At 42.2% G+C, this 25,175-nt stretch overlaps 1 protein-coding gene across 2 annotated transcripts in view; it reads left to right on the top strand.

Annotated features, from left to right (window-relative positions):
• The window catches only part of AFTPH (aftiphilin), a 72,414-nt gene extending 49,471 nt beyond the window's left edge, over positions 1–22,943 (top strand). For both annotated transcript variants that reach the window (XM_082249578.1, XM_082249579.1), the window contains 2 exons: positions 12,025–12,148; positions 22,257–22,943. In XM_082249578.1, coding sequence (XP_082105704.1) covers positions 12,025–12,148; positions 22,257–22,401 — 269 coding nt within the window. In that variant the 3' untranslated portion in view covers positions 22,402–22,943. The remainder of the gene's footprint in view (positions 1–12,024; positions 12,149–22,256) is intronic.
• The last annotated feature ends 2,232 nt before the right edge of the window (positions 22,944–25,175 follow it).

The raw sequence follows: 25,175 nt of genomic DNA on the forward strand, positions 1-25,175 counted from the left end.
GTCTTTGAACAGTGACTGTTATGCATTCCACTTGTTCTGAATGATATCCTTTATATTTTTAATTAAACGATAATAAAGTCATGCAATTTACCAAGATTGCTATATTGTAGTTTGTTGCTATTGTACAGTGACTCACTAGTTTTGCATGTTCACTTTAAATGAAGATGCCATTGTGTGAAGATTCATTTTAAATGGTGTTGCATCAATACATTATTCTTCCTGGGTGCAATCAGTCACGTTTTAACGGCCCATTTTGAACATACAGTATATGTTGCTGTTTCAAACTGCAAGTTGTTACCTCTTGAATATAGTCATCATGAGTTTAAGTCTAACTCTGGGCAGTAATAAAATAAATAAGATTGTGTGTCCTTTATAGCTAATGAAGAATATATTGCTTGTTTTGCTAGGAGATTACCTAAAGGTGCCCAAACACGTATTGATATGATCATTCAATTGATCATAAATACATTTAATAAGAATCTTAAACTATCCCTGCAATCAATTTAGTGAGCTTTTGTTCAGTTTCAATGCTGGTGTCGCAGGCTGCCCTGGCAGAGTTTTATTGATATTGGTGGAGTTTTTTGATAATTTCTAATTGATCAAAGAAAAATCAGTTTCCCTGTCGGGCAGCCAATCACAGTACAATATAATTAAATGAGTGATATAGATTGTACGAGGGGCGTTCAAATCAAACTGGGACTTTTAAGTTTATATACTAAATATATGTGTGTGCGTATATATATATATATATATATATATATATATATATATATATATATATATATATTGGAAATCACTCAGGGCGAGGTCCGGGCTGTTAGGGGGATGTGGCAATACCTCCCAGCCGAGTTGCTGTAATGTGCATGTAGTGAGGTGTGCACTATGAGCTCGTACGTTGTCCTGGAGAAAAAGAACGCCCTTGGTGATCAATCCAGGCTGTTTTTTTCCACAGACACATATGCACATCAGGCTGTTCTTTTCCACAGACACCTATGCACATCAATCAGAACATGACCGGGGTAGAAAATCCACATGAATAATGCCACATTTGTCACAGAAAACACTTGCCAACATTTTACCTACATATGCAATTGTTTGAAATTTTTTTTTCGAGTCGTTAGTCTGTGGTGGAGCTGTTCCATGCACGCGTTAACACTGTTGTCTGCCATCTTGATTAACGGTCTCTGGACTAGCCAGTAACATATGCCCCGCTTGTCAGTAATAGGACATACTTGCCACTTGATACTGCATGTAGAACCACCACACTAGCTTCTCTTTTGGTAGTACCACCACACAAGCTTCGCACTAGCTTCTTCTTCTCTTATGCCTGACATAGGTGTACGCAGGGAGTGTTTCAGGATGGAGAGAGGGGAAAGGGGCCAGTAAATATTATTTACTGGCCCCTTCCTTTTCTAGATGAACTCACTCAGTTTGTTCATTCACTACTATGCTTCAGTTTGTGATTGAACAGGAAGCCGCTCAGCATAGATCACTTCCCATTCATTCACGGCCCCGTGCAGCTGGGGCTGCAGAGAAAGGCATGTGTGTTTTAGGTTTGGGGGACACATCTAAGATGCCTGTAAAATTAAAAGTCCCAGTTTGACTTGAACGCTCCTCGTATTTTCAATTGAGATCTTATGTATTGCAATGTTTGATACTTTAAAGTTTAAACAATGATGAATCAACTGTTTGTGATCTCTCATACCTATATTGATCAGGTTGATACATGTTTAATATAGATTAATACATATCTTACTCCCTGGCCTTGCAGTCTTCTTTCCTGTCATTTCTGGTTGTAATGCCTGGTCCCCTGAGGTCTCTTTTCTTGCCAGTATTATCATTGCCCCCTATGGCAATGTATAATGCAGGACCAGAGGCCAACACCGGTCCTGCATTGTGCGAGGTGACGTAGGAGTACCCACCCATGTTGGCGAGCACAGGAGTAGACCACCAGCTGTCGTTGGGGCCTTGGAGTAAGGTAATTATTACTCTGTGTTAGATCATTCCCTAAAAAAAAAAAAAGAACATTACATTCTTTATCAATTGGGGTAGAAGGAAAACAAATATTTTATTACTACCCATTGTTAAACTTGAAGTGTACTTGAAACGTGACATTCAGGTGATAGGGATTTAACTTGCTTGATATAATCATTTTTTCTGCTGCCACCACAATGTTCAATGATATAATCTTAAATTCCATAGAAAAAATAAAAACAAGCATAGAATTTAGATTTTCTCTGAAGTACACATACAAATTTTCTTCCGTAGGTGGGTGAAATATTTTAAGATGGTGTATGAAAAATATCTGTGTAAAAAATATGGTACACATAAAAAAAACTCTACAAATGTTTTGCCATTACACGTTCTGTGGCTTGTGTGTAGAAACTAATAGCATTCCTGTTCAAGGTGAAGGGTGTGCACACATTATCAATAACCAGGGTTCGGAGTGTTCATGGATTATTTTATATGGTGCTTAAAATGTGCATTTATATCTGGTGTGTCTTGTAATCTCATTTCACTGCTAACTCGTCTACTAATGCAGCTGTTTCCTTTCTTGGATCTCTTTTTGCCTGTCTAAATATCTTTAGAATTTGATGTAAAACATAAACAAGACAAAAAGGTATTGCCTTTGATTATTTAAAGCCAATTGAATTACTGTTACTCTCCCTAGCAGTACATACCTTCCCTTTGCTCCCCCGCCACTCCATTCAGCTGCCGATAGCAAGTGATGAAAGCCCCGTTGTAAGTTTCAAGTTGCTTTAGTCAAAGTTTATACATCACTGAGGACTTGGGTGCAATTGTGACTGTACTAAGCCAATTGCCAAGCACCAGTCCCATGAGAGAGAGGGTAGAAAGTCGCATGGTCCGCAATACTCAAAATGACCTGATGTTTTTAGTGTCTGTTGAGTAGGATAGGTTAGCATGTTCTTCTGAATGGCAATGGGGCATTAAAGCAAACAAGTTTGCTTTCTAAAAAATTTGGTAAAGCCTAACCCCAACCAAAAGTTTTTTCTCTTCGGTTGGGATTTGGATAGAGTAGGGAGTAGGCAATGGTTAGAACTGGGGATGCACCGATTGCCAGTTTTTTAAGACCAAGTTCGAGTACCAATTATCTTTTCTTAAGAACTCGCCAATACCAATTACCAATACCAATTTTTAGTGACATATGTGTGGTCCGGTTTTGACAGAGGGATTTCAGCCCCCTCCAGTGTGACTTTGTTTGTATGACCATGGAAATTGCACCTGAACCGTGCTCAAAATTGTACCAGACTCTCTTTAAAAATGTGCTGTGGCCAGTCTGCACATACGTGAACCAACTCCATTAAACAGGCTGCAGGTTCACGTCATGCAAATCGGATGCAGTTCAAAACACATCTAAATTCACATATAACTAAAGGTATCAGTTTTAGTATCGGAGCATTTGCATGAGTACAAGTACTCGTACAAATGCTTAGTATCGGTACCGATATCGGCACTGCTGCAACGCTAGTTAGAACCTCTGTCAGATTTTTAATGCTGTCCCTGTTAATAATGAGGATATTCAACCTGGCTACCTGTCCCAATTATAGACTGGGTAGACTCATTTATTTCGGTGGCAACGAAGGTTTAATCCCCTAATGTTGAAAAGATTTAAAGCTCGTACACTATATAAGAATTTTCATCCAAAGAACTTTGGTATGATTTTTGTATAGTGTGTACACAATTTTCGACAACTGATTCAGATTTTTTGTACAAAAATTCCCGAAGGGACAAACTCCAAAATTTTTCTCCTACAGGAACAGAATGAACGATTTTCACTTAATGTGTATGATTTTCTTAAAAGAAAAATCAGAAAAGAAAAGACTGCGCCTGATCAGAAACAAAAAACAACAACAAAAAAGCCTTTGTCGTATGAGAATTTTCGTACAAATTTTCGTTCATCGGTTTCGATTTGCTGTGAAACAGCAAGGAAAATCGGACGATCGTTTGCCTGATTTTCTTATAGTGTGTACCCCACTTTACTTTCTTACGTGATCTCCCTGACCTGGTTATATCCACAGGAAAAAAAAGTTTTGCTTGGACTCAAATTTTTAAAAGGACCTTTAACATGAAAGTTGCAAATGCTGAGCTCTCCTAAATATTTTAGTCACTTAGCTACAGTCATGTAAAAAATGAAGTACATCTCATGTAAATTGTTGACTTTTTTAACACATTTCAACAGGCATTCAATCTTTATTCAAACACTTCTTACAGATAAGATATAGGTGATAAACCTGAATAAGTATATTACAAACACAACAAACTTATTCAATCATTTAATCAGCACAAGTAACAATACATTTAATGGTGTACTGTGGAAAAAGTTCAAACTCCCTTAAAAGCTGGTCTTGGCTCTTCTAGCAGGAATGACTTTTAGGTATTTTGTATAACTGGCCACTGATTTCTGAATTTGACCACTCCTCAATGTAAAATTTCTTCAGTCGCAAGATGTTTGTGTATTTCCCAGTATTACCTGCCTGTTTCAAAAGACCCCTACAAAATGTTAATGGTAATCAAATCAGGGCTTTACAATGCAGTCCATAACCCCCTATCTTTTTTGAGCCATCCCTGCTGGTTTGTGCTTCAAATCATACTGAAAGAATAATTTCCAGTCCAAATTCGGCTTTGGGACAGAGCCTCATATTCTCATCAAGCACACTTTGATATAATGCAGAATGTATAGTTGATTCAGTGACTGCAAACTGCCCAGGCAATGAAGCACATAACATTTCCACCTCCATGCTTCACAGTTATGAGATTTTTCTCCTTAAATACCGTCTTTGGTTTGCAACAAACATTTCTACAGTTACTGTGACCAAACAACTCTATCTTTGATGGATCAGTCTTCAGATTATTGTTTCAGAAAGCTTATGGTTTGGGGTTGTTTTGCTAATTCAAGTCCTAAGCAGCTCTCAGTCACTAATGGCACTTTTCCACTGCAAGTACCGGCTAGTACCGGCTCGGCTCTACTCGGCCCTGCTTGGCCTGGTTTGCTTTTCCACTGCTGGTACCGCATGGTATAGGGTCGGAACGGTTCGGTACGGTACGGTATAGGTTTGCTTTTCCACTAAAGCAGTACTAAAGTTAAGTGGGTGGGATAACAACGGGGTGGGTGGGATTCTCTGACCAATCAGTGGCTAGTAGTGACTGCATGCAAAGGATTGTGGGATATGGTACCAGTTTGGTACCTGTTGGAACCACAATCGAGTAGGTACTGTTTTTTCAGAGCCGTACCGTACCGTTCGGTTCCATGCAGTGGAAAAGCAAACCTATACCGTACCGTACCGAACCGTTCCGACCCTATACCATGCGGTACCAGCAGTGGAAAAGCACAAAAGGGTGCCGAACCGGTACGGTTCCATGCAGTGGAAAAGCGCCTTAAATTTGCCTAAAATGTTCAAAAGTAAACATTTTTTTTTTTTGGACAGCAAAGGCCTTTTCTCAGCACACTTCCAATGCAGGTTGAACTGGTGCTCTTTCTAATTGTATGCACTTTGACCCAAACTGTTGCAAGAATCACTTGAACACCTCGTGATGAATGAATCCTTTTGGCATCAAATGGTCAAATCTTGGGTTGAACTTGCTGGTCTGGCCAGTCCCGGACAAATTTGTAGTTTGAAAATCAAAGTCATGTGTAGATTATTTTCTGTGCAGTGAAATGATTGATTTTCAATAATTTGTCAGTCTATTTAAATCCTTTCAGAATGTAAGTGTAAAGTCAACGCTAGAGATAAATAATGTGAATAGCAACTAGCACAAAAATAAAAGGTGAATACATACAATCTCCAAATGACAGTATATAGTGAATATGAGTGCAGCACTAACAATTATAATTGGACTATTGAAAGTCCCAAATTAAATTCTCATATATTGATCATAGTGTATTTACATTCCAAAAAAAAGTCCAAATATATCTGCAGCAATCAACCGTCAGTTGTCTGGTTCATCACATTCAGAACAATTCCTTCAGTGACGGACACAGAGTGCCAAAACACTCACCAGATATAAGCAAAAACAACAATGGTAAGATACAGAGAGCGAAACACCCCTTGTATTACAAAAGGTTTCTTCACTGTGCTCTCCCTTCACCATTCAGATACACTCACCAGAAGCTGAAATGAAAAAAGCCCCTTAATGATGTCGTTCAGAATATTGGAAGCATGGCCTGCAATGCCAGTCCCACGATCGCCAATCATGCGAAATGTGCTGCATAAAAAAGCTCATCAGCGAGAATGATACTTTCTGTTGCGGGTATCTCTCTGAATATGTGGAATACTAGCAGTCATCAAGGGGTTTCCTTTCCGCTGCCTCTTTCCTTGTTTGAGTGAGAGCTATAGGGGTGATGGATGGTAAACCCTTGATGACTGCTAGTATTCCACATATTCAGAGAGATACCCGCAACAGAAAAGTATCATTCTGGCTCCCGTCCCACTGATGAGCTTTTTTATGCAGCACATTTCGCATGATTTGCAATCGTGGGACCGGTATAGCAGGCCATGCTTCCAATAATCTGAACGACACCATTACGGGGCTTGTTTCATTTCAGCTTCTGGTGAGTGTATCTGAATGGTGAAGGGAAAGCACAGTGAAGAAACCTTTTGTTATACACGGGGTGTTTCACTCTCAGTATCTCACCATTTGTTGTTTTTGCTTATATCTGGTGAGTGTTTTGGCACTCTGTGTCCGTCACTGAAGGAATTGTTCTGAATGCGATGAACCAGGCAACTGTGGCGGTTGATTGCTGCACATATACTTGGACTTTTTTTTGGACTGTATATACACTCTGATCACCATTCAAGGATTTTTTTTTTCTTTGTTTGCACTTTGTATTTGGGACTTTCAATTGTCCCATTATAATTGGTAGCACTGCACTCGTATTCACCATATACTATTTAAATCCTTTGCCAGACTCCTAGGCCTTTACGGTTTTCATTACTAGGGCCTTTGAAAGCTTTGTCAATCTTGGCATTATGACACCACACATGTTATTAGCAAAGAGGACAACAGACCCTAGATGTCTGAGCTTTAAAGGTTCCATACTCTCTAAGGAGGTTCTATTCATTGGCACCTAATCTGGAACACTGGTTTTGAAGTGGTGGTTAATGTAGGGGTATACGTTTTCCATATGACAAATCAGCAATTTTCTTAATTTAGATCATTAAAATGAATACACCATGCCATCTATCATTGGTTCAAGGATGTCCGTTTTAATTGTAGGCAATATTTGAATTTTAAATTTAATTTTGAAAAAGTCAAAAATTTTCATTGGGTATACTTATGTTATTTATTTTTTTTACATGACTGTATTGCTGATCCTCTTGCTCTGGTACTTTTAGTTATTGATCCAAAGCAAGTTGTTAGGGACTTTATTCTGATATTGCTGATCTGTATATGTGCACCAGGTCAGTGACTTAGAATGACTTGAAGCAAGAGCATAGCAGCCAGGCAACTAGACATTGCATCATCCAAATTTCTCTTGTTAGCGGTATACTGTAAAATCAATTTTTCTTCCTTTATGCCTTTATTTGAGTTTCAGGGTAAAAATACTAAAAAAGTTAGTGGGACAGTTGTGGACAGCCTTTTATTCATCATTGCAAAGGATCAATGAAAGAGCTGCCATGATCATGTGCCTATACTGTATTTATCGATGAATGCTATAGGAGTTAAGATTTAACAATATTTCAAAATACACAAATATTTTCAGAACTGCGGAAAAGGACAATGTCTATCTTCCCAACCCTCATTCTTACTGGCATATGGCATATGCTGAAACTGACAGATGCACTTTAACACATCTATGTCCTCTTCATCCTTTTAACACAGTTAACTTGTTTCTGGGAAAGTCATGTGTCGGAGCGTGCTGAACATCTGGGAATGTTTTCTTTTTTTCTTGTTTGTGTGGACATACCTGGGAACTTAACAGCTGACCCATCGTCATATACTTCGTGCACCCTAAAGATTTTTTCCCTGATTTGTGATTATGTCATATTCAGAATACGATGATATATTCACTTGTCTGTATTTAAGGAGTTCCATTTAAAATAATATTGACAGTGCTGTGTGGATCTGCTATCGCTAATAATGACAATGGTCAGCTGGTTATACGTTTTCCCAGGCATGATGCAAAGTAATAGCTGTTTATGGTGCCTTGGTTGCTGTTCTCATGAGTGTTAATGGGTACAAGGGCGTATGATTGGATTTTTGTCAGTTTTCTGTCTGTTTTGGGTTTTCACGGCTTTGCAGGTGGAGGGCTTTCTTAATGCCAGCACGTTTGGGTATTGTTTGTGCTTTGTATTTATTGTCTCTTTCAGTTCTCAAATGTAGATGGGTTTAACTGTGCTATTTAAAGCTTATACTTGCTCTTAAAGAGATTTAAATATGGCACATCTACAGTATTGGCTTGGTTTATAAAAAAAAAAAAGTGATGTGCCATTATATGTGTAGTACCTCCAAGCGGAAAATACCACAATATGGCAACTAGATGGAGCTGGCAATCGCATATAATAAACATATTAGGCAAATTACAGGGACTGAGAGATTTTCACAGTAATTTTCTTTTTTAATAGACCCCCTAAGTGTGTAGTAGACACACCCCACAGATGAAGCATAAAACATTAAATATACACTTTTTTCTTTATAAAGAGGAAAGTTGATCTATTTTTTTTTTTTTTTTTTTTTAAAAACTATAGGCAAAGACATACAGTATCTCACAAAAGTGAGTACACCCCTCACATTGTTGTAATTATTTTATTATGTCTTTTCATGTGACAACACTGAAGAAATGACACTTTGCTCCAATGTAAAGTAGTGAGTGTACAGCTTGTATAACAGTGTAAATTTGCTGTCCCCTCAAAATAACTCAACACACAGCCATTAATGTCTAAACCACTGGCAACAAAAGTGAGTACACCCCTAAGTGGAAATGTCCAAATTGGGCCTAAAGTGTCAATATTTTGTGTGGCCGCCATTATTTTCCAGTACTGCCCTAACCCTCTTGGGCATGGAGTTCACCAGAGCTTCACAGGTTGCCACTGGAGTCCTCTTCCACTCCATGATGACATCACGTAGCTGGTGTTTTTTTAGAGACCTTGCGCTCCTCCACCTTCCATTTGAGGATGCCTCACAGATGCTCAATAGGGTTTAGGTCTGGAGACATGCTTGGCCAGTCCATCACCTTTACCCTCAGCTTCTTTAGCAAGGCAGTGTTCGTCTTGGAGATGTGTTTGGGGTTGTTATCATGTTGGAATACTGACCTGCGGCCCAGTCTTTGAAGAGAATGAATCATACTGTGCTTCAGTATGTCACAGTACGTTGGCATTCATAGTTCCCTCAATGAACTGTAGCTCCCCAGTGCCGGCAGCACTCATGCAGCCGCAGACCATTACAGTATTAGAGGGTGAAAGCAATATCAAATTTAACACACCTGCTCCCCATTCACACCTGAGACCTTGTAACACAAACAAGTCACATGACACCGGGGAGGGAAAATGACTAATTTGGCCCAATTTGGACATTTTCACTTAGGGGTGTACTCACTTTTGTTGCCAGTGGTTTAGACATTAATGGCTGTGTGTTGAGTTATTTTGAGGGGACAGCAAATGTACATTGTTATACAAGCTGTACACTCACTACTTTACATTGTAGCAAAGTTTCATTTCTTCAGTGTTATCACATGAAAAGATATAATCAAATATTTACAAAAATGTGAGGGGTGTACTCCTTTTTGTAAAATACTGTATTTCTTACGACATAAGCAATTTATATAGCAGTACATTGTCTCCTACCCAGTTTAACCACTTGCTGACCCTGTCTTTTTCTGACATTTGTTGTTTACAAGTAAAAATACGTTTTTTTTTTTTGCTAGAAAATTACTTGGAACCCCCAAACATTTAAATATATATTTTTTAGCAGAGTCCCTGGAGAATAAAATGGCGGTCATTGCAATATTTTATGTCTCACTGTTTTTGCGCAGCAGTCTTTCAGATGCTATTTTTTTTTTTAAATCCTCTTTAATGAATTAAAAAAAAAAACACAGAAAAATCAGCCCCATTTTTTTGTATAATGTCAAAGATGTTACGCCAAGTAAATAGATACCTAACATGTCATGCTTTAAAATTGCATACGCTCGTGGACAAACTGGGATACTTAAAAATCTCCGCTTTGAAAATTTTTACAGGGTACCCGTTTAGCGTTACAGAGGAGCGCTAGAATTATTGCTCTCGCTCTAATGATTGCAGCGATACCTCACGTGTGATTTAAAAATAATTTACATATGCGGGCACGACTTACATATGCGTTTGGTTCTGTGCGCGAGCTCGGAGAAAACCCTGTCTGCCTGAGAAAAGGAAGTGAGGTCAGACGTTGCTCTGGTCCTCCAAGGGCATAGAGCCGATTGGTGGGGATATCTTAGCCATACTCCCTGCCTAGCCATCGGCCACACCGGACTAGTTCCGGGCTTACTGACGGCTCTGGTAAGTTTGGGAACGACCGTGAAGTGGCTGGGGGGGGGGGGGGGGGGTCGGGGGGACCTATAAAAGGGATCTTTCAGCGAATCTGCTGCAGGAATCACTTTTATGAGAAAGCCGACCTGCTGCCATAACCCCTGTAAATTAATTACGTACATTTACAGTTAGATGGTCGGCAAGTGGTTAAATAATGACAGCTTCCATCAGTTTCCTATCAGTAAATCCACTGGTTTTCATCTTTAACTGTGGTCTATATAAGGCACCATCCTTTACCCATCCTTCTTGACAGCACCTAGATAACTGATCTGGTCTAGGGATTAGAACTAGAAGTAGATGGCTCATAAATCTTTATGTACATGTAAAATACCATTTGGGTCTGAGCTATTAGTGTGGTTTATCCCCACAGCCACCAGTCAGATTGGGTCAAGGCAGGTTTGATACCAGTGACTGAGGGGTAAGGGGGTTGATCTATCAGGCCTCTAATTTTATCTGTGGAGAAAAGAGGAATCTTAAGCTGGGTATACATTAGTAGACATTCTTAGAACATTTGTACGAAAATTCTCTGTACATTTGAATGTAGTTTGAAAGTAGTTCAAGATTTCATCAACCACATACACTTACTAATTTGCATATTCGAGAAAAAGATTTCCATCCTGCTCCTTCAAATTTTCTCGTTACTGTGATGGAAAACGAACGACGATTTGACCCCACCAATAATTAGAAAAATGGACAAATGTTCTCACAATAAATAATGTTGAAAAAAATTCTACTAGTTTATACCCAGCTTTAGGAAGGATGTAAAAACAGTGACAGCGGAATAAAGATTTAGGCTACTAAGTCACTTCTTCAGATCATAAAAAGAAGTTCTCTCTTTTGTAAGAAGTTTTTATAAGGAATATACTGTTATTAAATGTATCAATTCTGGATTTAACAATACAACGGGTAAGTCATCTATTGATAACATATTGTTACATTCTCAGCCTCTGAGGAATTACTTCTTGGAAAATTCTGATGGTTACCAATTGGTGCTGGTTTCAGTGTTCTTTACGCTTCAGCAAGCTTAACGTAGTAGCATTAGTTCCATTTTTGTGTTTTTAGTGTGAGTCCTCTGCATGCTTCTGTAAACATCTGAGTGCACCCAATGCGATTAGGAGACTTTTTAATTTTCCCAATATTAACAAACTGGTTTTGTTGCAGAAGGTGTTTGTCATTTATGACCCTTCGTTTTTGTAAGAGCCCTAGCCCATGTGTGACTACTATGTATGACATGAGACCACTTTATGCATCCCCCACAGTTCTTCCTTCAGGAGAAGGGAGTCTATTGCTTTACAAATACAATCTAGGTATACAATGTTGTGGCGCCCTTTATTCGCTTCCAGCGCACAGTCTGAGGAATGTCTTCATGAGCTGAACTTGGAACGCCATACCTCCAAACGGAAACACTCAGATGTTTAGAGAATTGTGTGGGTCGTGGTGGTTGTGATTGAACGGGTGACGACGCTGAGGTTTGCCTTTGCTGATTATCATTTTATACTGCAAGGTGTGGATCCTGAATTATATGCGTTGACAACTTCAAAAGTGGAATGCTCAAGTGCCAGCAACAAAGTGACGGACGCATATGCAAGACTTATGTCTACAGCAGAGACAACGAGCACTTCTGCAAGGTAACTTAAATTGAGTTGCAAATTATTTTTGTTGTTAAAGCAATAATACTAAAGCTATTTTTAAATTAAAATAACAAATATGTTATATTTACCTTATCTGTGCATCGGTATTGCCCAGAGCTACCCCAAACTTTCTCTTCTCTGGTCCTCCGCTGGTGCTCTCTGCTCCTCCTCTTCTCTGTCTGCCCCCAAAACAAGGCACTAGCTGTGAGGCAGACGCTGGGGGCACCCGCCCGAGCCGGGCTGTGTGTGTCTATAGACACACATACCCTGGCTTTGCCCTGCCCCTGCTCCCTCCCCACTGGATTCAATTGAAAGCCAATGGCTCCCTCTGATACCCCCCATGTCCAGTGAGGAGAGAAATGGCAGCATTGCAGAGAAATCAGGCTAAGGTAGGTATTTGGGGAGGTGGGGGGGGGGGGGCAGAATTTGTAAGACCTTTTACCCTAATGCAGAGGATGCATTAAGGTAAAAATCTTTAGCATTTAGAACCACTTTAAGTTATTTGCTATATCATAAAGCAACATCAATGCCATTTATCATGGATATCCCTTAAACACTTCAATAAAATAACTGAAGGGCTTCTAGTCAACAATAATTGGACATCCAATTTAATGTTGCTTACCTTTATTGGGAGACTAAAGCCCAAAGCAGCAAAATCGTTTTTTTTTTTTTTTAGAGAATCATTGTTTTTTTTATGATCCTGTGCCAAAGCCAGACTTTACCAGAAAGTGGCACTGCAAGCATGAGCTGTCATTGCAGCACTATGTACCCTGTAAACTTGGGAAATGAAGGTGAGGTGGACCTCTCCTTTCCTCATGGAGGATCTAATTTCACAGGGATTTTTCCACCTTAAGTTCTCTAGTGAAAGCCACATTTCAAAATAACGGGTAGATTTGGTGATATGGACAAGTTGTCTTCAAATCTGGACTCATAGTGGGTAAAATAAGTATTGAAAACGTCACCATTTTTCTAGGTAAATATATTTCTAAAGGTGCTATTGATATGAAATTTTCACCACTTGTTGGTAACAACCCATGCAATCCATACATACAAAAAAACCAAAACAGATTCAGAAATTAAGCTATGTGTAATTAAATAGAATGACACAGGGAAAAAGTATTGAACATGCAAACTGAAATGTATTTAATACTTTGTACAAAATACTTTGTTGGTAATGACAGCTTCAAGACGCCTCCTGTCTGGAGAAACTAGTCCTTTGCATTGCTCAGGTGTGATTTGGCCCATTCTTCCACACACAGTCTTCAAATCTTGAAGGTTCCATGGGTTTCTTCTATGAACTCTAATCTTTAGTTCTTTCCATAGATTTTCTATTGGATTCAAGTCAGGTGATTGGCTGGGCCCTTCTAGAAGGTTTATTTCCTTTCTTTGAAACTAACTGAGCGTTTCCTTGGCTTTGTGTGTGGGATCATTGTCTTACTGAAATGTCCATCCTTGCTTCATCTTCATCACCCTGGTAGATGGCACAGATTTTTATAAGGAATGTCTTTGTACATTTTTCCATTCACCCTTCAACGATATGAAGTTTGCCAGTACTATATAGTAAAAAAACAGTCCCACACCATAATGTTCCCACCTTCAAACTTCACTGTTGGTATGGTGTCTTTGGGATGATGTGCAGTGCCATTTGACCTCCAAACATGGTGTGTATTATGGCATCCAAAGAGTTCAATTTTGGTCTCATCTGACCATATTCTCCCATTATTTCTCAGACTTGTCTAAATGTTGTGCAGCAAACTTTAACCACTCTACTACCGCTCACAGTAATACTACTGCGGCAGAGTGGCTCGTTCCCGTCCAGTCACGTAGTATTAACGTGACTGGACTCCTCCCCTTCTGGGCGGCGCTTGCGCGCCGCCGGAGGCTCGCTCCCGCTGTTTTCATTCACAGCGGGAGTCGGGCCAGGGGAGGAGCAGCGGCGATCGCCGCTGCTCTTACCCGATCGTCGGGGATCGAGTCTGGAGATCCGCCCGCTGTGTGTAAACACAGCGGGCGGATCTCCATAGTGACAGGGAGTGACAGATCGGACTGTTCAGCATAGCTGGACATCCGATCTGTCCATGAATCACACAGTCACCTCCCCCCCTACACGTCAGTAAGCACCAGGCATACATTAACCCCTCCCTCTCCAATAAAATTAACCCCTTCCCTGCCAGTGTCATTTTTACAGTAACAGTGCATATATATAGCACTGATTACTGCAGTAATGTCACTGGTACCCCCAAAAGTGTCAAAAATGTCAGTCAGGGGTCCGGTCTGTCCGCCGCAATGTCGCAGTCCCGCAAAAAAAATCGCAGATCGCCGCCATTACGCGTTAAAAAAAAAAACACCAAAAATGACAGAAATCTTTCCCTTTGTTAGTAAATGCAATAACTTTTGCGCAAACCAATCAAAATACGCTTATTGCGATTTTTTTTACCAAACATATGTAGCATAAAACAAATTGGCCAAAAACTTTTAAAAAAATTGGTTTTTACATCTTTTTTGGGGGGAATTTCATATAAAAAAATGTGAAAAATATTGTTATTTTTTCAAAATAAGCGCTCTTTTTTTGTTTATAGCGCAAAAAGTAAAAATCGCACAGGTGATCAAATACCACCAAAAGAAAGCTCTGTTTGTGGGAAAAAAAGGACGTAAATTTCGTTTGGGTACGGCGTCGCACGACCGCGCAATTGTCAGTTGAAGTCGCACAGCGCCGAATCGCAAAAAGTGGCCTGGACGGAAGACAGCAAAATCCTCCGGTTGTAAAGTGGTTAAACGAGCTTCAATATGCTTTTTCTTCAGCAATGGAGTCTTGTGGGGTGGGCATGCATCCAGGCCATGGCGGTTGAGTGCATTACTTATTGTTTTATTTGAAACAATTGTACCTGCTAATTCCAGGTTTTTCTGAAGCTCTCCACAAGTGGTCCTTGGCTCTTGGACAACTCTTCTGATTCTTTTCACTCCTTTGTCAGAAATCTTGCACAGGGCACCTGGTCATGGCTGGTTTATGGTGAAATGATGTTCTATACACTTCTGGATTATGGCCCCAACAGTGCTTACTGGAACATTCAGAAGTTTAGAAATCCTTCTATAACCAATGGCATCAGTATTTTTTGCAACAATAAGGTTGGGAAGGTCTTGAGAGCGCTCTTTGCTGTTACCCACCATGAGCTGTTTCTTGTGTGCCGCCTTGGTAATGACACCTTTTTCTACAGTAGAAAGGGAGGTATTTCCCATGAATCCCCAATTACAGGGGACTTGTGGGAGATGTTTTTTTTTTTTTTGTGTGCCCAGATAATGAGAATTGATCAAGAACAGTCTATATAAAATAAATACATTTTATTAATAGAAAATCCTAAAAACAAGAGAATACAAATCATCTAAAGAGCATGTTATGTTTTATACATCGACATACAGTATATGAATCTACATAGGGATAAATCCCAGAAGGTTTAGAGATCAATGCATTTCACACGAGATAAAGGCTTCTTCAGGAAACAACTTTTCAGATATCTTTTGAAGCTAGTAGCTGGTAGATAATACAAAATAAAGTATCAATCCCGAGAATGTGTATATGTGTGGGTGTGTGTGTGTATGTGTGTATGTATGTATGTATGTATATATATATATATATACACACACACACACACACACACACACACACACACACACACACACACACACTATTATGCAATACCAAATTATTTTACGAGGTGAGGACCTATTTATAGGCCATCAGTTTAAACTGAACCAGCTTATGTTAATTTGCTTTCAGGGGGGCAGAATTGCTTTCTAATTTGCTGATAGGTTTCAGCTGGTGTCTTTCATTGTCCTTTCATGTCAATAGCACCTTTTAGAAATATATTTGCCTAGAAAAAAGGTGACGCGTTCAGTTTTTATTTTACCTGCTGTATCTCGGTAAGTGTCCCTTTCTTCCTTGAAAAGCCCCCTATAGGCAAGTGAGGCCATCTGATACATCAAAGAACTATTAGATTTAAATGGGCTGGCCAAGCTGAACTTATTTTTTTTTTTGGGAACTATGTCGCTTAATGAACTCCTAGAAAATAATTTTATGGAAAGTAAAAATTTCAGATTTTTTTCTAGTTTTGGATAGAGTAGGTAAGGAATAAAACCCTTGTCCAGTTATTTTTTGCAAACGAAATAAGCGCAAACAGTGCAAGAATATGTTAAAAAGTTATTTTATCAAAAGATAAAACCATTATCTCACTCACATAAGGGTAAGTATCCTTTCACATAGGAAATGTTTAAAGGTCAAATTGTCAATATACCCTAAAGTTTAGAGGAGGAAGGGCATTCTCATGTAGTAGAGGAAAGGCATTTCAGGGCCCCATCACTCCCCAAACTTAACAGAACTCTTGTCAATGACATATGCCCCAGGAACATTTACATGTCACAATTCTACTTTGCAGTTATATGTTGTTTAGTGCCACCTAAGTTGTACTGTTTTCATGTTAACACAGTATACCTATGTTTGTGGGTACAAGCCTTAAACATTGCAGCTTTCAGTGGTTCACAGTCCCTTTGAATTCAGAAAACAAGGAAGAAAGGGCATTAGTGATGAGCGAGTTGAAGTTTTTTATTTTATGCAAATATTCTAGTGAATTTAAAGTTTGTAATAATGATAACCCTATCCATGTGTTTGGATTTTCACTAAAAATACCAAATATGCATTAACCTTTATAAGGTCAACTAATGCTAGATTCGGTATTCAGTTGGAATAGCATATATAATACATATTCGATGTTAGGCTTTGTGTACAAAAAAAAAAAAAAAAATGATGGCGGGGGTAATAAAACCTAAAACCACACCACCCACATTTTGTCAGTAATTTTTATGTCTAAAAATATAACAAGTCCTGATTATTGTGAGAAAAATGTTCCTTTCTCTTTCCTTTGACAGACACAGCTCCTGATCTTCATAACTGTTGGGTTATTCTGCCCCCTACAGGAGTAGGACACTAGGCATAAAAATAATCTGGCTACGTCTATGGGCAGTGCCAGGGGGGGTATACTGCCTCTCCCTGCTATAGGTACTCAGGTTTTTTCTGCCTAGTCAGGAGTAAGGACCTAGTACCTTGCTGGGATCTCTGGTCCTGGCAACATTTTTTTAGATGGAAATTTTTTCTCCTGTTTTTTTTTTTTTTTCAATCAACTGGCGGACTGGGAGTCGGGCTGGATAATCTAGATCCAGTGGTCACCCCAGTCTGGCCAGTGAGCGCGCGCAGACCTCAGCTCCTATCGGCTGTGACATAGCCCCACTGGACGAGGGCTGGCCTGTGAGTTGAAGGCCTCCCGAGGTCGAAAAGGATCGAGTCTCGGCCTGAGTCGCAGCATTCCTCCTGGCCGACAGCCCCCCCATTTCGATGGCGAGGGGTTCTGTCTGGAGCGGTGCCCGCCTAGTTCCTGGTATAGTGAGTAGCTGTCCCCCCTCTCCTCCCCCTGAAGGGTTTGGGGGGGACGTAGGCTCCTCCTTGGGACGGTCGGACCCCCAAGTTCCCCTCCTTCCTATCAGACACCCCCCTTTCATCTGCCCCCCTACCCCCCCTCCACTTATGCTGGGGCTGTGTGGGTGGTCTGGTCCCCCTCCTGGGGTGGGGGCAGGGTGCTGTGCTGGCGATGGGGGCCGGGGGAGTGTGCCGCTGGCGACTAGACAATTGGCTGTGTGGGGGGGGTTCTACCTGGTGGGGGCTCCTGCCAGAGCCCCCCATCCTGCCTGGGTCTGTCCTTGAGACCTAGGGTCCCTACGATCCTTGTGATACTGCCATTTTGCTGTAGCCTGTGTGTTTCTATGCACGGCGGCCATATTTGTGGCTCTGAGGCTTCGGGGACCTCCGGGTCCCAACCATTCATCCATGCACGGACGGTGGTCCTGGTGTCCTTTGTGTCCCAGGTGGGGGTGGTTTTCGAGCGACAGGCTAGTAAAAAGCTCCCCCCCCCCCCTCCCTCCCGTGGGTCACCCTACTGCGCCCGGAATCCTCAGATAGTGAGGGTGATTCCTCCACATCTGCAACCGCGCACGAAAAGGCCCTGGTGGAAGCACTGATTGTATGTGTGCGTGAGACCTTGAAGATAAAGGCTGCAGCTGTGACAGAGGCGCAGGTTCCCTTTGGCACTCACAAGCCATCCAGTGCAGCAAAGATGTTCCCTTTCCCCTCTTATTTTGGCAGAATTGACGCTAAAGAGTGGGGACGATCAAAGCGTCCCCTTGGGATCCCTAAGCGATTTACTAAGCGTTACCCCTATGAGAAGTCCCTTATTAAGAAGTGGACCCTCCGGTTTCCAGATGGAACAAGGCAACCGTGATTCTGGTTGAAGAGTCCCCGGCCTTTATGGATCTGGCTGACAGGAAGGAGGAGGCTGTGGCCCGCAATATGTACACTCTGGCTGGTTCGGCACTGAGGTCGGTATTCACCATTGCCCTGGTAGCGCAAGCTCTGACCGAGTGGGCCTAACTTTTACGTTGTGACCTAGAGGGAGAACAACCCCCCTCCCCCAGCCTTTGCTGAGCTGGCAGACCAGCTGGTCCAGGGGCTGCAGTTATCTGTGATGCCTCTTTAGAATACGGCTTCCCTAGTGGCTTGGCTCTCTGTTTCAGCAGTGGTCCTTCGGTGTGTCTTTTGGCATAATTGCTGGTCTGCAGATCAGACTTCTAAAAAGGCCTTTAATTGATCTCCCCTTTCAAGGGGATCGCCTGTTTGGGGCTACCCTGGATGACATCATTAAGAGTCTCACAGGAGGAAAGAGTACTTTCCTTCTGCAGACCACTAAGGGCAAGGAACCTCGTCATAGACGTGGGCCTTCCTTCACGGCACATAAGTTTTTTTCGTTCCTCAGCGTCGACTGATAAGGGCTTGAAGCCTTTCAGAGCCTCTTTTGGAGGATCTAAACGAACCTGGTCTGGCAAGCCGAGAGCGGGCTTCTCCAGACCTGCTGACAAGGCTCCTTCTGCATGAAGGTGCGCTCTCACCCTATTGGGGGTGGGGGGACGTGTTCGCTGGTTTCCAGGACCTGTGGACTTCCCTGGTACAAGACAAGTGGGTCCACATAGTCATTCGATCCGGCTATAAGATCAAGTTTCGCTCTTGTTCCCCGGCAAAAGGTTCTTTATGTCTAACTTGTGCTTGTCCCCGGACCGCTTACAGGGTCTGTTTGGGGCTGTACAAGACCTGTTGCTTCAAAGGGTGATTGTCCCAGTTCAGACTTAGGAACATTTTCAGGGATTTTACTCAAACCTGTTTACAGTTCCCAGGAAGGAAGACAACGTGCGTCCAATCTTGGACCTCAAGGCGCTAAACTGCTTTGTGTAGGTACAGAAGTTCAGGATGGAATCCATTCGCACCATGGTCGCATCCCCTGCGTCAGGGGGATTTTCTTGCCTCTGTCGACATCAAGGATGCTTACCTTCACATTCTAATATGCGCCGGTCACCTGCGCTTCCTCCGCTTTGCTGTGGGAAAAGAGCATTATCAGTTTGTGGCATTACCCTTTGGTCTCGCCTCTGCTCATCGGGTCTTCACCAAAGTGTTAGCCCCGGTGCTAGCGTGGTTACGCCAACGGTGAATCCTGGTACTGGGTTACTTGGACGATCTCCTTCTGCCTGCAGAGTCCCGTACTGCTCTGGTGGAAAACTTGGAAATCACAATACAATCTCTGAGGGAGTTCAGCTGGATTCTGAATTTCTAGAAGTGTGCTCTGGTTCAAGTCACAAAGCTGGACTATCTGGGTCTGACTCTGGACTCGGCCTTAGCCAGAGTGCTCCTTCCTTTTGGCAAACTACAGAAATTGCAGGCTGCAATTAGTCTCCGGCTTTCCAGAAGATGGTACTTCCTCCGGACTTGCATGCAGGGGCTGGGCTTGATGGTTTCCACAGGTATGTTTAGTGCGCATTCAATTGGACAATGCCACGGCAGTGGTCTATGTCATTCACCTAGGGGGCACAAAAAGTGTCCTGGCGGGGGGGGGGGGGGGGGGGGCTGGCAGGCGGATTACCTCAGTCAGCAGGCATTGGACCAGGGGAGTGATCCCTTCATCCGGAGGTGTTTTCATCAGTTGTGTCTCCGGTGGGGCATCCCCAAGGTGGATCTTTTGGCGCCTCAGCTCAACAGAAAGGTGCAGAGGTTTGTGGCTCGGTCACGGGATCCTCTGGCAGACACCACAGACCTGCTGGTGGCCCCGTGGGGTCAATATCGTCTGATTTATGCCTTCCCTTCTCTCAAGCTTCTGCCAAGACTTTTACGCAGGATCGAGGCAGAAGGGATTCCGGTCATTTTTAGTGGCTCCGGACTGGCCTCACCGGACTTGGTACACCGATCTGGTGTGGCTGGTCGTAGACGTTCCTTGGAAGCTTCCTCTCAGGGAGAATCTGCTGTCCCAAGGACCAATCTTCCATCCTGCTTTACAGTCGCTGGCTTTGTTGGCTTGGCTGTTGAACGCCAGGTGCTGATGGATAGAGGTTTATCGGAGTCAGTGATTTCAACGCTGTTAAAAGCTAGGAAATCTACTTCTAGGAAGATCTACCATCATATGTGGAAGTCATACGTTGCATGGTATTAGTCTCTTGGGGTTCATCCTTGCTCCTTCTCGGTGGCTCGAATTTTGACCTTTCTTCAATGGGGGGGTTGAACAGAAAATGACCTTGAGTATCATAAAGGGACAGGTGTCGGCCTTGGTGGTCTTCTTCCAATGACCCTTGGCCACACACTCCCTGGTGCGTACCTTTCTTCAGGGTGTCCGACCTTTGGTTCCTCCAGTGCGGTTTCTGTTGCCGCCTTGGGACCTCAATTTGGTGCTGTCCGTCCTCCACAAGCCTCCTTTTGAGAATCTTTAGGAGATTCCCTTGCTTACGCTGTCTCAGAAGGTGGCATTTTTGGTGGCCATCACCTCTGCACGCAGGGTTTTGGAATTGGCGGCGTTCTACTGTCGTCCACCTTACTTCACAGAGATAAAGTGGTTCTTCTCCCATGTCTGTTGTTGCTCCCAAATGTTGTCTCTGATTTTCATTTGAATGAAGACATTGTGTCCCAGGCCGAAACATCTTAAGGAAATTGCATGCCTCGGATATGGTCCAGGCAATTAGGGTGTACCTGGCAACTACCGAGTCTTTTAGAAAGCCAAACTCCCTATTTGTGCTCACGGATGGGCCTTGGAAAGGGTTGTCCGCTTCCTCTGTGACCATTCCCAGATGAATCAGTAAAAGACAGTGATTCAGGCCTATTCCATGAGGAATCAGGTTCCTCCTTTCCCTGTCAAGGCGCACTCTACCTGGGCGCTCAGGGCCTCTTGGGCCTTCCGTCATCAGGCGTCAGTGACGCAGGTTTGCAAGGCGGCTACCTGGTTGTCGGTGCACACTTTTACAAAGTTCTATAAAGTGGATGTGTTGGCATCTGCGGATGCTTCTTTTGGCTGCAATGTTTTGCAGGCTGTTGTTTAGAGGACTTGATCCTCTTTGAGGGTGTATTGTTTTTTCAGGTGGACTACAAATGTTTTGGTTGAGCTCCTGTTGCCTGGTTGGCTACTGTTTAGCCTTAACGCTGCTTTTGGGTCGTCCCAATGGTTAAAAAGATCATGAGGTGTGTCTGTCAATGAACGAAAGAGAAAATGGAATTTTTGACTTACCATAAAATCTATTTCTCTGATCTTCATTAACAGACAGAGCACCCACCCCTCTGTGGAGTTGTAATTCTTCTGACACTGTAACAAAACTGAGTACCTAGAGCAGGGAGAGGGAGTATACCCCCTGGGACTGCCCATAGGAGTAGCCAGATTATTTTTCTGCCTAGTGTCCTACTCCTGTAGGGGGCAGTATAACCCACTGATTATGAAGATCATGAGCTGTGTCGATCAATGAATATCAGAGAAATTGATTTTACGGTAAGTCAAAAATCCAATTTTTCCAATCCCTCTAAGTTTGATACACAAAGCCCTATGGGCTCTCACACTGACTTCAACATGGAAGTTGTCATAATACAGTATACTGTTAATCATGTATGAACTCTGCTTGCCATCTCTCTTTTTACCATGTTCTTAATTATGTATGTTTCTGGTTGGATTAACACAATGTCCTGTTCGCTTTTTCTACTCAACAGGAAACCTCGGAGAGATGAGAACCTTAGCGAAGAGGCTGCCAAAGTCATAGCCAGCCTTCCTGACTTGTCTTTCATGCATGCCAAGGTGTTGATGTTCCCTGTCTCATTAACACCTTCAACAAGTTCTCAAGACAAGGTAGACTGATCAGACAGGAAAAAAAAAAAAAAATCCAAAAAGCATTGGATGTTTTATATCCAAACTTTTTAAAAAGGAAGAAAGTGTCTGCTTCATACAATCACTTTAGATGAAGTGTTGGTAAGCAGAACGACAAAGGGTATATATACACTCTGATGTATAGTTAAACACTGAATCCTTCATTTATATAAAAATTATTCCAATTAATTTGTATATAATGGCAAGGGGAACTTTTTTTTTTTCTGATGTGCTGGGTTACATACACTGGTGGATCCTTTCTTAATAAAAAAAAAAAAATCAAAAACCGACAAACGTGAACATGCAAAACCTTCACTGCCTGTGAGCCTGTTGCGGTGACACCATCTCCTGTTTTCCAGTTGTATTACCGTTGTTGTACTGTTACATATACGTGTTCAGTGTTGTTAATTTTATGTGTTAATTTGACTTAGGCGGATGTAGAGCTGACATCAGTGCATAACCTACCCTCTGTGAACAGCAACCAACCAGAGGTAGAGATTGGAATAAAGCATAACACTTAATTTTCTGGCAATTTTTCTCTTTTAAAAGAGGCAGCAAAATCAGTCATTTTGTACTTTGTGGGCACAGTTGGGTCCGTAGGTTGTGGACATATTGCCACAGACAGTCTGTGTTGCCCATAACAACCTGTGAGATTCTGTCTTTCACTGTACTCCATACCATGCTGGGAGTTGGAAGGGGAGGATCTGGTTGTAGTGGGCAACAGACTAAAGCCAACCATACATGGATTGAAATTTGGCTGGTTCAGCAGGGATTGAACAAGATTTGATCCATCTATGGGCAGGCTGATTGTACCCAATTCGATCCATCAATCGAGTTGGATACAACCAGCCTGTTGGATTTTTTGTTGCATGCAATTACTGCTGGCAGTTATAGCTGCTAGCAGTAATCATGGTCTGGTGGCCGGTAAGGCTCCCCGTGTCCTCCCACTGGTAGAACATAATAGCACTGCGGGAGTCATTCCCCTATCAGCACTGACTGTGTTGATGAGGGCATTGTGTGATTTTCTTTCCTTTTACCCATAGTGGAAGGGAAGAAAATAAAGTCCTCTATGGGCTGCCTAAAGCTGGCCATACATTCATAGATTTTTTGTTCAGCCTTTTGTTCCTCCATCCATACGGTGCAGGTGGACGAATCTCCTCAGCCGCCAGCTATTGTTTTCTGACAGCCCAAACCTGAAGCTGTCATAATACATGAACAATGACTGCAGCTGATTTGGCTGCATTCACTGTTCAGCCGGAAACCTTCTACCTGACTCCTTTAGTTTTACAAACAAAGGATGTGGGGAAGATTGAGGCTGAGAGGACCCCCTGCTGATGGGATTTCAGCCAGTTCATCAGGAGCCTCTCAAGTTTGCTCAGTGTATGGCCAGCTGAAGGTATGGTATATATTTTTTAGTTTAGCTATATATAATGATTTGTCTCCCAATACCTACAGGTGTCTGCTTCTGCAAAAAAAAATCTTTCCTACTGTGCCTTCTCAGAGCCGCTATATACTGCCCTGAGTGGCTGTCTTCTGGCACTGTAAAGGTTAACAGCTATCAATGCTACTGAGAAAAGCTGCACTGCTCGCGCTCCCCCTTTTATCCTGTCTGCCATTTATATTGCTTACATTACATTACTCTCCTAAAATTCATCACCTTTCGTGAATGGACCTGAGTAGATATGATCATTCAACTGCTCTGCTATGATGCATAGTGAGGCGATAATTGTATGAATTCTGTGGATGACAGAGAGGGCAAAAGTGGGTGGGTGGGCAGGTGGTGCTGCTTTTTTCTGTAGCAGCGGCTGCTGTTAAAGCAGAGTTCCAGTAATTTTTTTTGTTTATTCAAAGTCAGCAGCCACAAAAAGTGTAGCTGCTGACTTTTAATAAACAGCCACTCACCTGTCCCACGATCCATCGGTGTACTCTCCTCAGCCGTGTTCGCCCCGTGTCCTTCCTTGGCGGCACTGGCATCTCTACTATGGGCACCCAGCTGTGACAGCTTGTGGCTTCACAGCCGGGTGCCCACTGTACATGCGTGAGCAGCGCTATGCAATGTGACTGGTCCCAAAGTCTCCTAGGACATGTCATGTGTCCCAGAAGACTTCGGGAAGGAGAACTTTCGCTTCTGATTACCTAAGGTGACCGTAACGGAAGTGGGAGCAGGTACCTGTCAAAATCAAGTACCCCCCCCCAAAAGCTCAGTTTCACAAACAGGAGCTGGGGAGGGGACCTTTAAGCGGAAGTTCCACTTTTGGGTGGAACTCTGCTTTAACATTCACAATGCTGAAAGATGGGTGCTCAGAGCAGTATCCAGTGGCTCAGCAGGTAAGATCTTTAGCAGAAGCAAACGCCTACAGGCAATGGTATAAACACCTTAACCCATAACTAATATATTTGGTGCTGTATTCAAAACCATAAAAATTTAGGTTTATATGTGGTCATGATCCAAGCTCTAGCTGACCAGGCCGATGAAATATTCAGATGAGGTCCTATTGATTTAGGGACAACGATGCATAATTGCAACTGTCCAGACACATCATATTGTACAAAGATTTTCCAACTTTCCTTTCCTCCTTTCAGGAAGGGCTAAGCCAGTACTTCCCTCTGAGTTTGTAATATGTGAGTACTATTGTTTCCTTTTGGAAATCTTAAAATGTTGCTTGCTGTTCTGTGGGAACTGTAGGCACATGAAAGGCAATGTGTCGGGACTCTAAATTGGGATCCCAAAGTTGCTTTTATTGCCCCTAGGTTATTATAAATCT

This window comes from Pelophylax lessonae (assembly GCF_965119305.1).
Source record: "Pelophylax lessonae genome assembly, chromosome: 3".
In the NCBI taxonomy this organism is placed as follows: domain Eukaryota; kingdom Metazoa; phylum Chordata; class Amphibia; order Anura; family Ranidae; genus Pelophylax; species Pelophylax lessonae.